At 42.2% G+C, this 13,743-nt stretch overlaps 3 protein-coding genes across 5 annotated transcripts; 2 read left to right on the top strand and 1 right to left on the bottom strand.

Moving 5' to 3' along the window:
* Positions 1-71: 71 nt before the first annotated feature.
* LOC109140321 (uncharacterized) lies at positions 72-7,376 on the bottom strand. Of its 2 annotated transcripts, none has more exons than XM_019266866.2 (5): positions 7,120-7,376; positions 6,007-6,369; positions 4,615-4,725; positions 604-665; positions 72-493 (listed from the first exon to the last, which is right to left on the bottom strand). In XM_019266866.2, the coding sequence occupies exons 1-5, from the start codon at positions 7,151-7,153 to the stop codon at positions 353-355; spliced, it is 711 nt and encodes a 236-aa protein (XP_019122411.1). In that variant the 5' UTR covers positions 7,154-7,376; the 3' UTR covers positions 72-352. The 2 variants fall into 2 exon arrangements, with proteins under 2 accessions (XP_019122411.1, XP_027142487.1); XM_027286686.1 differs by lacking the exon at positions 7,120-7,376 and adding an exon at positions 6,845-7,092.
* Positions 1,200-3,859, top strand: LOC104930580 (hypothetical protein). Its single transcript, XM_010745406.3, has 2 exons — positions 1,200-1,842; positions 2,443-3,859. Exons 1-2 carry the CDS (start codon positions 1,504-1,506, stop codon positions 2,950-2,952), a joined length of 849 nt encoding a protein of 282 aa, XP_010743708.2. The 5' UTR covers positions 1,200-1,503; the 3' UTR covers positions 2,953-3,859.
* A 372-nt stretch (positions 7,377-7,748) lies between the features above and the next one.
* igldcp (Ig-like domain-containing protein) lies at positions 7,749-13,517 on the top strand. 2 transcript variants are annotated; one of them, XM_027286678.1, is made up of 7 exons: positions 7,749-7,900; positions 8,629-8,672; positions 10,046-10,411; positions 10,526-10,616; positions 11,105-11,283; positions 11,818-11,868; positions 11,949-13,517. In XM_027286678.1, the coding sequence occupies exons 1-7, from the start codon at positions 7,875-7,877 to the stop codon at positions 12,029-12,031; spliced, it is 840 nt and encodes a 279-aa protein (XP_027142479.1). In that variant the 5' UTR covers positions 7,749-7,874; the 3' UTR covers positions 12,032-13,517. The 2 variants fall into 2 exon arrangements, with proteins under 2 accessions (XP_027142479.1, XP_027142478.1); XM_027286677.1 differs by lacking the exons at positions 11,818-11,868; positions 11,949-13,517 and adding an exon at positions 11,595-11,782.
* Positions 13,518-13,743: the final 226 nt, after the last annotated feature.

Below are 13,743 nucleotides of genomic sequence, written 5' to 3'. Positions count from 1 at the left end.
CAGAGGGAAAACCAGAAAACATTTCCTCCAACAAGAATTTTTATAAATGATGTAAAAAGGAACACTTGTTATTTCAGGATGTTTTTATTAAAATATTGTTTCATGAATAAAAAAAACAGTGGATGCTACATATGAAGAAATGAATGTGAGCAGTAACAGTGTTCTGGTAACAGGTGAACATTAGACTGTGCTGTAATTATCTTTATACAAGTCTGCTGCATTGAAAATGAAGAAGAAGAGACACTGAGAGATCAGGAGGAGGTGAAGCAGCAGAGCGTCATTGACAGAAACACGTACCAAAAATAAAATGTCAGCTTTTGATTCATTATTGAAGCTTTTTCCTGTTAAAAGTCTATCTGCAGTCATGTGATCTGTTTGGGCTCATGCGAATGGCCACTGACGAGTACGTCACTCTCTCTTCGACCAATCCTGCGCCTCTTTGGGGGCGGAGCTTGTCTGCGAGCTGCAGGCTGGAATAATGTAAAGACTCAGACTGCAGAGAGAGAATTATCAACACATCAGGCATCAGCAGAGGTTTATATTCAAACTTTCATTTAAACTTCATGTGTCACCTTTAATGCAAATATGAAAAAACAAACTGACCTCTGTGACCTTCAGGCTTGTGCTGCTGCTCGCTGTCTTACAGCAGCAAACATCTGGTTTACCTGAGGAAAGAAGAGACACAAGGTCACATGATCCACCTGCCAAACAGCTGACTTTAAAGCACAACGACATCATGTCACATTTTCACTGCAGACACACATTATATTCACATCAAAACAGTAAAGTGAAGTCAAAGTATCGATGCTGGATTCATATTCCTGCATTAATGTTTCACTTTAAACTAATTTGAACTTTAATCTGCAGCAATGCATCATGCCCAAATAATTTCCTGCTGGGATTATTAAAGTATTTCTGATTCTGATCTATGAGATCATCATATGTCATTCAGTTCAATCCTTCAAACATACATACATGCTTTTCATTTAATTATCATTTAAAAAGTAACTCAAGATCAAAAGTAAAGAGTGAAACATAATAATTCAAAGTCCAATGAATGAATGTGTTGTGATGTTTAGATGAATTGTTCTGAATCAGCTGGTAACGTCTTATTATTATTATTATTATTATTATTAATATTGAGGTCAGGATGTTTAGTTGAGGATTCATTCATGTTACTAAAAGTAATATGTCACATTATATCATTTATAGAGACATGACAGAGTTTCCAAAGAAGGAAGCTTTGACACAGACACAAACTAAAGTACTTGAGTAAATGTACTTAGTTACATGTGAGCACATGGTGCCTCAGCAGGCTGACACTTCACAACTGACTGAGGGTCAGAAAAGTGAAAGTGAAAGTGTGAAAGTGAAACCAAGACTTGTTTGTGTCGAAGCAGCAAAGTGACTCCAGCTGTCTCTGTTCTGCCAAACGAAAAACAGGACAGCCTTCCTCCTCCTCCACCTCCTCCTCCACCTCCTCCTCCTCCTCCTGTCAGCACCATGCCGGACACCAAGCTGTGTCTGGAGGCTCTGTCGGCTCTCTCCGGCTGCAACGTCGAGTCCACCAGCGGGTCCTCCCTGCTCACCCCGCAGGACTTTGTCAACATCGTGGCCCTCAAAGAGTTTTACAAGCAGCAGGGCTTTCAGGAGCTGGAGTACCCGAGTTTAGGGACTCTGTCCCTGCGGGACATTGAGGACCAGGACATGTACAGCTCCCCTCAGGCGCTGACTGAAGGTCCCAGCACCGCCGGGCCTGCGGAGAGCCTCAGACCTACCGTGAAGATCAACCCGCAGGACTTCTTCCACCCTCAGTATGACTACGACTTCACCCACATCAAGGTGAGTTCATGAGTCAGGCCTGACATGACTCAGCTCAACACTGTACAGCTACAACATGAGATTTAAAAAAAAAATCAATTTGATATTCAAGTAGTTTCTTTAGTGAATTTATGGGGCTGTTAGATGATGTGGTACTGTGCATCTGTGAGTCAGTGATTCAGTTTGTGTTTATATGTGTGGTATTTATTCAGATTAATGTTTATATATGTGGTATTTATTTATTCAGTTTGTGTGTATGTGTGGTATTTATTCAGTTTAATGTTTATATGTGTGGTATTTATTCAGTTTGTGTTTATGTGTGTGGTATTTATTCAGTTTGTGTTTATATGTGTGGTATTTATTCAGTTTGTGTTTATATGTGTGGTATTTATTCAGTTTGTGTATGTGTGTGGTATTTATTCAGTTTGTGTGTATGTGTGGTATTTATTCAGTTTGTGTATATGTGTGGTATTTATTGAGTTTGTGTGTATGTGTGGTATTTATTCAGTTTGTGTGTATGTGTGGTATTTATTCAGTCGTAGCGTAGCATGTGGGTATTTAACAACATTTTCCTCTAAGTGGCTCCACTCTGACCCAGTTAACGTCTCTGTCCACCTCCAGGACGGCAACACCAAGTTCCTTCGTGGTAATGAGCAGTACACTCGTCCCTGTGGGTGGAACCGGGCCGCTCTGCGGGTCATGCAGAAATACGATAGTGGGGATCAATGGCTCGGGACGGGGAAAGACGCCTGGCCCGTCTCCTACAGCGGGCACAACATGGATGGCTCCCTCGGCGTCATCCTGGTCCACAGTGGGAAACCCGACGAAGAGCCCAAGTTTCTGGATGCCGCCGCCGCCTCTCTGGTCACCGACGAGAAGAAGGGCAGAGGGGTGTACTCCACGCCAGAGATCAAGACCGCGGAGAAATACTGCAAGACCTTCAAGTCCAAAGTGGACGGGAAGACGTACAAAGTGGTTCTTCAGAACCGCATTAACCCAGAGAAGAGGGCGAAGTGCCAGAGAGAAGACATCTGGTTGGTTTACATCCCTGAAGGCACCAACGATGTCCAGACGAGGGCCATTGTGCAGACGTCCATCCGACCTTACGGGCTGCTGCTGAAGCAGGTGTGAGGAAACTCCTGATCTGTATCTTCAGAGATGAATTCAACTTGAAGATTTCTTGATTATCAACTAAAAAACCTCAAAAAAAATGATTTCTCACTTTTCCACTGAGGTTATGTCTATGCTGTTGAAGAGGTTTATAAAAGTCGGGTTTCCAAGTTTGATCAAGACTCAAATTGTTTGTTGGGGATGTCGTAGACAAAGAACTTACATTTTATAAAATGCTAATACTAATACTGCTTCTTTCCTACTTCATTGACTAAGGCCATATTTTGGCTTTGTTTGTGATAAATATAACTGCTGCTGTGAAACCACACCGCCGCTGTCAAAACGCACTAACCCTGTTCAAATGAATAAAAAATCCATGTAGCAGCGCCGGGTTTGGTCTGAATGGGGTTTTGCTCTATCAGGGACTTTCTGCTGCCTTATTCTAGGAATCAGTTTCACTTCGTTTGAAATACAGGTGTGTTACGATCGAGGAGTGTAATGAGTATGCAAATATGGTTTCATCTGTAAACATCCCAGCAGCAGTTTAGCTCTCTGTGTGATGTGTTTAAATGTAAGAAAAGACTGTGGGAAAAGAGCAAGATGCAATACTGAAGCTGGTCCTGAGGCCTCTCTGAAGCTGATCTGTGAGATATAACGTGATAGTTCTGCCTAATATACAAACACATTCTTCATGATATGAAATGACTTGAACTGAACTGAGTTGATGATCGTTTCCTGGTTCGTTATTAAACCAAACATGGGTTTATTATTCCAGTATTACAGATTTCAGCTGAGTGTTTAATCGTTGAATGGTTACACAGTTTTTTAATGAACATGTTTCTTTGTCTGTATGACACCTTATTTTCTGTTTTTCTGTATGTATGTAAGATCTGTGAACAAATCATTCTATTAAATATTATGCAGACTATGGTGTGAGGAAGCTCTTTAATGCATCGTTCATGTCGTATTTAACAAGGTGATGTATCTCTGTGCTGTTGTACTATTCACAGAGATGATTTGTGTCTTTTCGTGCTCTGGTTTTGTTATTGACACGAGCACGCCTTCTTTCTATCAGAGTTTCGACGAGTCAAGACGTAACGAGTCCTGCAAAGTTCTTTAACGTGTATTAATACGTGTTCTGACTTTATGTTGGTTCTTGTTTTGCTCATTTCGACACCAAAAACAACAATTCTTATTTTCAGATGGTTATAATCAAAACAAAGTTATGAATGCTATATTACACATTTTTCAATAGAGCTCTAAATCTGACACACTCCACTCGACCTCTAAGTGAAAATAGAAATATTTATATTTTACTTACTAAAACGAGTGTGGATAAAAGCAGTAATATATTTCCACCTAAACTAGACTAAGTGTACTCATCACGCAGTGTCAGATATATTATTGTATGGTAAATGTGGATGTATTTATTTGTACTTTAATGTGTGGTAAAAGTGAAGCTACTTATATTTATTATACATCATTTATTAATTGATTATATTTTGCATTAATAGAGCTGTCAGATAAGTGTAGCTGGGTAAAAACTAATATTTCATAGTATAAAGTAGCACAACATCTAGTAACTCAAATACAAGTACCTCAAAGCTGGACCCGTGCAGTACTTGATGTAGTTTACACTTTCAACCACTGGGTGGTGACACTGACACAATGACCCACACTCACCTGAGCAGACGCAGACTCCAACGCTGGCGACCACACAGAGGACGAGTAACGCTACAAGGACCGCGATGCCCAGAGTCCAGCATGGCTGCCTGGCTGACGTCACGTCAACACCTGTGAACACGAGACACACGGACAGTCAACGGACTGATACGATCAATTATTATTAAATATGACTGTTTTCATAAATCCCAAACAGACCAGAGAGAAGTTGTTTTCATGCATCTGAACCTTCCTCACTGAAGCATGGAGATAAATGTGTTGACTGATGACCTGAGATGTTCAGCTCAGGATGAAATGATCCATTTCTTCAGGTTTTCATGTTTGCGTGTCTTCACTCATGGAAACTGTTTGTCTTCATCAAAATAATCATTACTGTCCCGTACGGTAGAAAGTCCAACTCAAAGACTAATGAGGAGATACACTGAACTTCTTTTGACTTTAGAAAACTCTGGTTTATATTTAACCCACATCTACAGAAGAGGATTAGGGCCACATGTGAAAAGTTCACAGTGAGTTCTGACTTACATTTTTCACGTGGCCCTAATCCTCTCCTGTAAATATCAGCCTTTCATCAGCTGAAAGTAAAAAACATTTTTCTGCCAACATCAGTTTAAAAGAATATAACCAATAACCGTGAGCTTGTTCGTTAACAACTGACAAAACAACACATTAAAAAACTATTTCCTGCCAACCCCAACACTAAGCGTGTCGAACACCAGTTTCAAAGAAACCTTCAGCACTGAAGCCACAGAAACGTCCCCATGACAGAAATATCTCAGCTGGCCAGCCGCAGACAGAAAGTGACCCTGCCAGCTTCAGATGTTTGCAGGCTGTAGCTGGTCTTCAGTTGGTCTTTAGTTGGTCTTTAGTTGGTCTTTAGTTGGTCTTTAGCTGGTCTTTAGCTGGTCTTTAGCTGGTCTTCAGTTGGTCTTTAGCTGGTCTTCAGTTGGTCTTTAGCTGGTCTTTAGCTGGTCTTCAGTTAGTCTTTAGCTGGTCTTCAGTTGGTCTTTAGTTGGTCTTTAGTTGGTCTTCAGTTGGTCTTTAGTTGGTCTTCAGTTGGTCTTTAGTTGGTCTTTAGCTGGTCTTTAGATGGTCTTTAGCTGGTCTTCAGTTGGTCTTCAGTTAGTCTTCAGTTAGTCTTCAGTTGGTCTTCAGCTGGTCTTCAGTTAGTCTTCAGTTAGTCTTCAGTTGGTCTTCAGTTGGTCTTCAGTTGGTCTTCAGCTGGTGTTCGGCTGCTTTAGTTTGTTTCAGCATCAACCAACAGTTCATTAATGTTTACGCCCATTTCCTCATCCTGACAGAAGAGTTTGTCTCTGCATACGTCAGGTAGAATCTCCTTCAGGTAATGGACTAGACCTGCAGAACTCTGGTCAAAGCATAAATGACTCTTACCATCAAGAACCAGGTGAATTCCTCTGTTAACACAAACAGCTCCTGCACACCGCCCCGTGCAGAAATACAGCCCGGCGTCGTCCTCCTGCACCTCCTCGATCTCCAGACCAACCGAGCCACTTTTCAGATCCCCCACGCTGTTGACTCGACGTCTGTCTGCGATGTGAACGTTCACCGTATCTTCTCCGACTCGACTTGATCGAACCGTCAGCACAGGCAGCAGCTGGTCCGAGCGCAGGAGGTACCAGGTGATTTCCTGTCTGGATGTCAGGTTACAGGCCAGCGAGACGTTCTGCCCAGCCTGGACCACCAGGGCGGAGCGGAGAACAGGTGAGGCTGAAAACAGGTGACCTCCTGCAACACCTGAGGAGGGTAAGGAGAGCAGACAGGAGGATCATGAGGCTGCCACACAGGTTCACTGCATGGTACATTTAACATCCCATCATGCTCTGTGGCAGAAAGAAAGTGAGTTTCAAACAGGGTCCATGTTTGTGGAGCTTCAGCTCAGCTGTTCCGTGTTTGAGTCTGAGCTCATCAGGAAACAGGGTCACACATTGTGGTCAGAAGAACAGACGAGCAGCTCTTCATCAGGCAAAGATGAAACCGGTCGGCTCTGGTCTACAGAGACGTGATCAGAGGAGGCGTCCTCGAGTCCTGCAGAGGAGGTCTGAGGAAACACTTCGGGTTCTCTGAACCTTCAACTTACCAAGCTTCAGTGAAGTAACCTGCACAGAACCGCCTGGAGTGCGAGACAAACCTGAAGGAGTCAAACATCCTGAGAGACTCCAGGTGAGCTGCATGAGATTTACTCCAGGACAGATCTGAGCTCGGACTTTACCTTGTAACCTCATCCGAGCCAAACCCTGAACCTCGCTCACCGACCAATGACCCAGCAGTGACACATCTGCAGACCAGGAGAACCTGAACCTGACCGAGCCACAGAGAGCCTCTTAGAACTAATGACATCACCATGACGACGACATCGACAACAACAACAACAACAACAAGGTAGAGAAAACATCCCAAAGGTTCAGCACCTTGAAAGTCCTGGAAATGCCCTTGAATCTGATATTGCAGTACAGTGTCTGAAAAGGAAATGAATTAAAAACTTACAAATCAGAGAGAGGATCCACGTGAGAGGCACCATGATTTAAACTGAGTGAGGAGCAGTGAGGAGCAGTGAGGAGGAGCAGTGAGGAGCAGTGAGGAGCAGTGAGTTCATTTAATGAACTGACCAAACTGACAGAGGAGGAAGTGAGTGGGACTTTATTAACAGGAGAGAGAGAGAGAGAGAGAGACCACCAGCATCATCGGGTCTTCACTGGAAAGTTGAACAAAACACTTTTGTGTGTCCGTGCGCGTGCACGCACATCGTGAGCGTGTGTGTGTGTGTGCGTGCGCACACACTATCTGTTTAACCCATGACACTGTGTGTGTCAGATAACTTAAGTTTCGTTTCTGCAGAGATGAATCAATGTGTGTGTAACCAGGGAGTGCTTCAAAATAAAAGCACGAACAAAATAATGACAAATAAAACTGATCAATAACAAGTCAAATACAGTTCAGTAAAATAATATAAAACACATAAAGTCTCTTTATTTCAAATATAACTTTTATTTGACAATATTTCATCTGTCAGCTTTGAATAAAGGCACATGTTCTAAACGCCACTCTTATTTTGGAATACGAGAAGTCCAGCTGACAGCTGAGCTCACACACACTCACACACACTCTCACACACTCTCACACACTCTGACACACTCTCACACACTCTGACACACTCACACACACCCTGACACACTCACACACACCCTGACACTCAGAGAGCAGGGAAGAAGACTCATCCGACTCCCCAAACAGCAAACATCATGAAAAACGTCAAGAATCGACACTGGTGAGAGAAATTATGTTTTATTTTGAAAATCTTCCTCTGCATTCTGTTTACAAATATCTTAATTTTTATTAATTATCTCTCTCATATGTTTCTGCAGAACAATTACAAACAGGTTTTCTTTAATCTGAGAGGCTGCAGCATTAAAACACGTCTGCAGAATAAAAGCATGTGTATTTATTATTTTATTTATGTTATTTTATTTATGTTATTTTATTTATGAAATGATTTGATCAGATTCGCTTCAGCAGAAACTGAAGCTGCGTCCGCTTCTTAAGTTTCGTTACTCAGGAAATCAAAACGAGATTTACCGCCCTCTGCTGCCAGATGGACTTCAGATTACATCAGAAGACACATTTAAATATTATACATTAAAATAAAAACAAAACAAAAAAGAGTAGAACATCTAAATATAAACTCAGAAATCTATCAAATATATAAAATATTAAAATATTAAAATCCATTTTTTCTGTCAGTTCTGCTGCAGATACAGAATAAAATAATGCGACCACACCCTTCATCACAAGCTCAAAGCTTCCAGACAAATATTGAATAAATCAAGATTTTCTCAGCCAAAATATTTTTAATCAAAAATATTAAAGACATAAGTTTACCATCACTAAAGCTGTTATATTATCTAATATCTTTAAAAACAGTCACAATTATATAATCACATTATGTTTGTGTGTCAGGATGTTTCCAAAGACTCATTTCTGCTGTTGTCTCCTCAGGTTTTTCATAGATCTACTGTGTTTCCTGGCTGGAGATTTGGTTGGTAAGTATCCACCTGTTATAAACACACACACACACACACACACACACACACACACACACACACAGTCATAAATGTGGTTTAGTGTTTAGTTAAAGTGTGGGCGCCGGCCTAAACGCGTCCAGATGTTGTCGTCTCCGAGGCTTCAACGAGGTTTAAGGTCATAAAGGTCAGATTATTTTATTAATATCTAAAGGTTGAAACGACGTCAAAGGTGTTCAGGTGTGTAAAGACATTACAGTAAATGTAAATGTAAATGTACTTTATTTATACAGCCCTTTACAACAGTCCTTTCGGTGTACCAAAGTGCTTTACAGTAGACAATAAGTAACGAGAACAATAGGTAAAAAAAAACAAAAAACAAAAAATAAATAAATAAATAAAAACAATAAAAACAATAAAGTGCAACAAAATCGAATAAGAAATAATAAAAGTGTCATCATACTACTGGGTGTTAAAAGCCATCCTAAATAAGTGGGTAGTTAAAAGACGGGCAGCAGCGTTTTGCACGACCTGAAGTCGACTGAGGGAAGACTGGGAGACGCCAACAGAAAGTGCATTACAATAATCTAACCTAGAGCTTATTAAAGCATGGATGGCTTTCTCTAGGTCGTGACGGCTTAAAAACATTTTTACTTTGGCCAGGAGACGCAACTGAAAGAAACTCGTCCTGACAACGTTGTTGATATGTTTGTCAAACCTGAGGTGACTGTCGAAGGTCACTCCCAGGTTTCTGACGGTTGAATTCAGTTTAGAGGACTGGGTGCCGAGGCCAGCCGTCGCAATATTCCCAAACACAATACACTCAGTTTTGTCATCGTTTAAACAACACATTCGATGATGTCGTGTTAAACTGAACACACTGTTGTGTTTCGTGATAAATGAAAGTGTAACTAGACTCTTAGAGTAATCCACCCTGAACTGGAAAATCCTGAATCTGAGAAGTTTCCTTAATGTCAGCAATAATCAACATGCAGTGTTGCTTTGATATTTGACGTGAAGCCACAGAGTTTATTTTCTTATATTCTCGTGTTCCATGATTCTTCTGAAGATTTCTGTTCATAGCGATGAACATAACTGTGTCTTTCTCAACATTCGTGCGTGTTACGTCGCTGATCAGACTGCAGAGGAAGTCTCGGCCGATGACACCAACAATAGTCCGCGGGTTTCGGGATTGCAGCGACTCAAGGTCCTCCATATTTACAAGCTCTCACTGTGTCACACACACATACAAGGTCAAGAAAGTTAAGGTGATGTTCAGTGTTCAGTAGGAACGTTGGAAAATCAAGTAATGTAGTTAAAGTACCCGACTCCTCGTTAAAGATATGACTGAAGCTGAACATCGATGACGAGAAGATTCTCCTCTCTTCCTCCAGACTCCTTTTCCCTGTCCTCCACCACCAGCCTCCAGTCCATCGACACAGTGGTGGGAAACCAGGTGGTTCTTCCCTGCAGCTGGAAGAGGCAGCTGGGCCAGGCCCCGTCCACCTGCCACATCCAGTGGACGAACCCGGCCGACACCACCGTGTTCGAGCTGCGGGGGGAGGAGAAGTGGCAGGCTGAGGAGTTTGAAGGTCGGGTGGAGGTCCCTATGGACGGCCTCTGGTCTGGAGATTGTTCTCTGATCATCAGAGATGTCCAGATCGGAGACACGGGGAGATACGAGAGCTTCATGGTGGTGGACGGAGCGAGGTCCAAGAAAACCCGAGTCTTCATTCAGAGCGTCAAGTTGTCCGTGTTTGGTCAGTTGCAGTTTGTCATCTTCTTTTATTAACTTAGATTTTATTAGTCTTTAAACATTGACGTCCAAACTCTGGACTGTTCTCCAACGCTGATTCATCTGGTTTTCTTTTCAGACCACAAGAACCACATGTCTCACCGTCCAGGGGAGAGCTTGGTTCTGGATCTGTACACCCGTCACTCCATGAGAGTGGTCTTCCAGGGCAGGTGAGCTGCTTACCTGCAGGTTTACGTCTGCGCTTCTTCTCTTCACACTTTCCCCTCTCACCTCATCACCTCATCTCTTCGTTCCGACAGAACTCCTACGATATGACTGTTTGCGTCAATCTAAAGTAAATTACAGGCTGCGAGTTATGACTCATCCTGTGAAGTCTGACAGAAACAGACTCATGTGGGTTTTAGGAACAAGAAGAACTTTCCCAAATAGGAAGAAGTCATTTTGGGATTGAACCTTTCATCTTTGGTTCGAAGCTGCAGAGCAACAGAAAACATTTAATGAGTCAGCCGGTCTGCTGCGTCAACTTATTGTTCTTCTTTGAGCAGAAATCACAAAGGATATATATTTGAATTGTGTACCCAGGACCTGTGAAAGTCAGCCTGTTGTCTTATTTCCTCAGAGCCTCCTGATGGTTTCATGTGTTGTTAGCAGCTCCGTCAGTCTTTGCCTCGTCCTAACAGTCTCTGTGACTCCGCAGGAACAGCTCGGAGTGGTCGGACCTGTGGATGAGGAACGACAGAAACAGTCATCGTTTGGAGAAACATCAGGAGAAGGAGCAGCTGACCATAAAGAACTTACAGAGCTCAGACGAGGGGACGTACAAAGTTCTGGACGAACACGGTCTCGCCGTCAGCACCGTGCAGCTCTCCGTGGAAGGTGAGATCTGCCTCTTGATTGGCCGGCTCCTGAGGTGTTTGTGGCCAATCAGAGCATCTCCTGCTGTGGCTCTTTGGGCTCATCATCATAATTAAACACATTTAAAGTTGATACCGACTCCATCAGGATGTTCATTTAAAGCGTTTTAGCAGCTGATATTTGGTCCTTCGGCTGAAATGAGGCGTCGTTTCTTCTCTTCTCTTGTTAAACGTGGCTGAATGAGTTTCAGGTTTCACGTCATTCACCGACTCTCGTGCAACATCTGCTGCTTGCTTCGTCTCTGCCATGTTTGAACTCTCCTGTCATTGCAGATCTGCTCACCCACCTGCCTGCACACCTGTCCCCACTTCCCCAATTCCCATTCGCCTGTCCCTCCCTGTCTGATCCGCTTTTTTTGGACTCGGTCCTCTTTGCCTGTTCTCAGCTGGATAAGTCTGATCCTCATCACCTGTTGTCAGCTGTCTTGTCTCTTCAGTGTGTCTGATTATGATTTGCATCATTTTCACTGACTGAGCTGCTGTTGCTGTTTTACAGAAAAATCCACTCCTCTCAAATTCCACTTCTCAGGAGATCAAGTCCCAACAGGTGAGAAAGTCACATTTGTGTCCTGAAGCAGACTCACCTGAATGTTCTTGATGTGAGATAACCTTCCCTTGTCTTTCCAGGTGCAGCTGCCAAACACAGCGGCTCGTCTCTCCTCGCCCTGTCTGTTCTTGTTGCAAGTTTCCAAATTCTTCGTTTGGTCTGAGATCATTTCCCTCGTTGAACACCTGAACACACATATTGAAACCAGCCCTGCACTGTAACCAGCTTTCATCATCGTGTTTCTGAAACTGATCAAGCGATCAGGTGAGCTGTGTGTCGGCGGTCGGTAAAAGTCGAGTTTGGTGTTTTTAAATTGTCCACGCAGTCAAAGTGCGTCCAACCCGTCAGCAGTGACAGCTCAGATTGTCTGACAGCATCATGCAGGATCCTGCAGAGGCGAGGCTGTTTGTGACTGACTGTTTAACCTGAATCAGCAGTTATGTCTCTGCGTTCAAAGACCGCAGACTTCATCGACAAAAACATCGGAGCGCTTTAATTCAAACTCGACTCAAGAAACAAAATAAAACTTTTTTCTTTGTTCGTCTTTCCACTTTTCCAACAACGAGCAGCTCGAGTTTGGTTGACATAAACTCTTTATATGAGGAAAGAGTTTATTTGACCAAACTGGTCGTTGATTGTTGGGACAGTGGGAAGACAAACGGAGACGAGTTCAACTGAATAAAGTGTGACGATGTGATGTCAGTGAAGTGTGCTGGCTTTGAAAGCAGCGATACGACTGCTGCTTCTGGTTAAACAGAAATCTGTTTCGTAGTCAGACACTAAAGATCCGAGTCCGTCGGTGACGAGATTACAGGTCTGCAGCCTGCGAGGTGGGAACAGTAAAGATCAGAGTGAAGAGTGTGTGAGGTGTGAGTGCAGTGAGGATTGTAGCATTTAGACTTAGACGAGTGTTTCAAACAGATTTCTGGCACATCTTCACTTTCAGAGAGAAAGTCTGACGACGTCAAAACTCCAGCGACACGCAGCGATGTGTCGCTGGAGTTTTGACCTCAGAGTTAGAGCCGGACATCAACACCATGAAGACGCAAAGCAGCTCGCCAAGATTCAGAAACACAAGATAATTAATAAATAAATGAACAAGCAGAGTTTATGAAGCGTTCAGGACGATTCATCCAAAAATAAATAATTCAAGTGAAATAATTTCATGATAAAACAGAACTGTAAAAGTGTTTTTATCTGTTTTATATCTAATAAAACAATGATTTAGTGAGTACTAGAGCCACATTTAAATAAAAAACATTTTTGGAATTAATTAGGAGAATAAAGTCGTTATTAAATATGGTGAGAATTAATTACTCGCCGACTTTAATTATTATTTATTTAACTGTGGCCCTAATACTGTCGTAATGATTGAATGTCATGTAATAAATATAAAACAGCAGCTGTGTGAACGTTTGAGTGATTTGTGATAAGTCGAGCTGTTTGATGTGAAGCTTAAAGTTTGCTGTGTGTCTGTAATAATCTCTTTATATTATAATCTAATATTAGATTTTTTCTGGTAAATATTCACTTGTTGTATTATATAAACATGTGGTTAAGAAATCAAACTTGCTCTTATACCGTTAACCACTGGTCTGTGTCTGTGCAGTGATCAAATAAAGTTCATTCATAAAAATGAGAAATAAAAACAGACGCACGTCGTTTTTTCACAGTTTCATTGTTGAAGTTCACAAACACCTTAAAGACAGAAGAGCGACTGACTGAGCGAGTTAACGAGATATTCTGTTTTTCTTGTCGTCAGTAAATCTCAGATGAACTTCCTGTTCTCTCACACACACACACACACACACACTCACACACACACACACACAACAAATTCACTTCTTCTTCTTCTTCTTCGATAAAAGCCGCAGT

The sequence above is a fragment of the Larimichthys crocea genome, chromosome XIII (assembly GCF_000972845.2).
Source record: "Larimichthys crocea isolate SSNF chromosome XIII, L_crocea_2.0, whole genome shotgun sequence".
NCBI lineage: Eukaryota > Metazoa > Chordata > Actinopteri > Sciaenidae > Larimichthys > Larimichthys crocea.
This window is presented reverse-complemented; position numbering and strand designations above follow the sequence as displayed.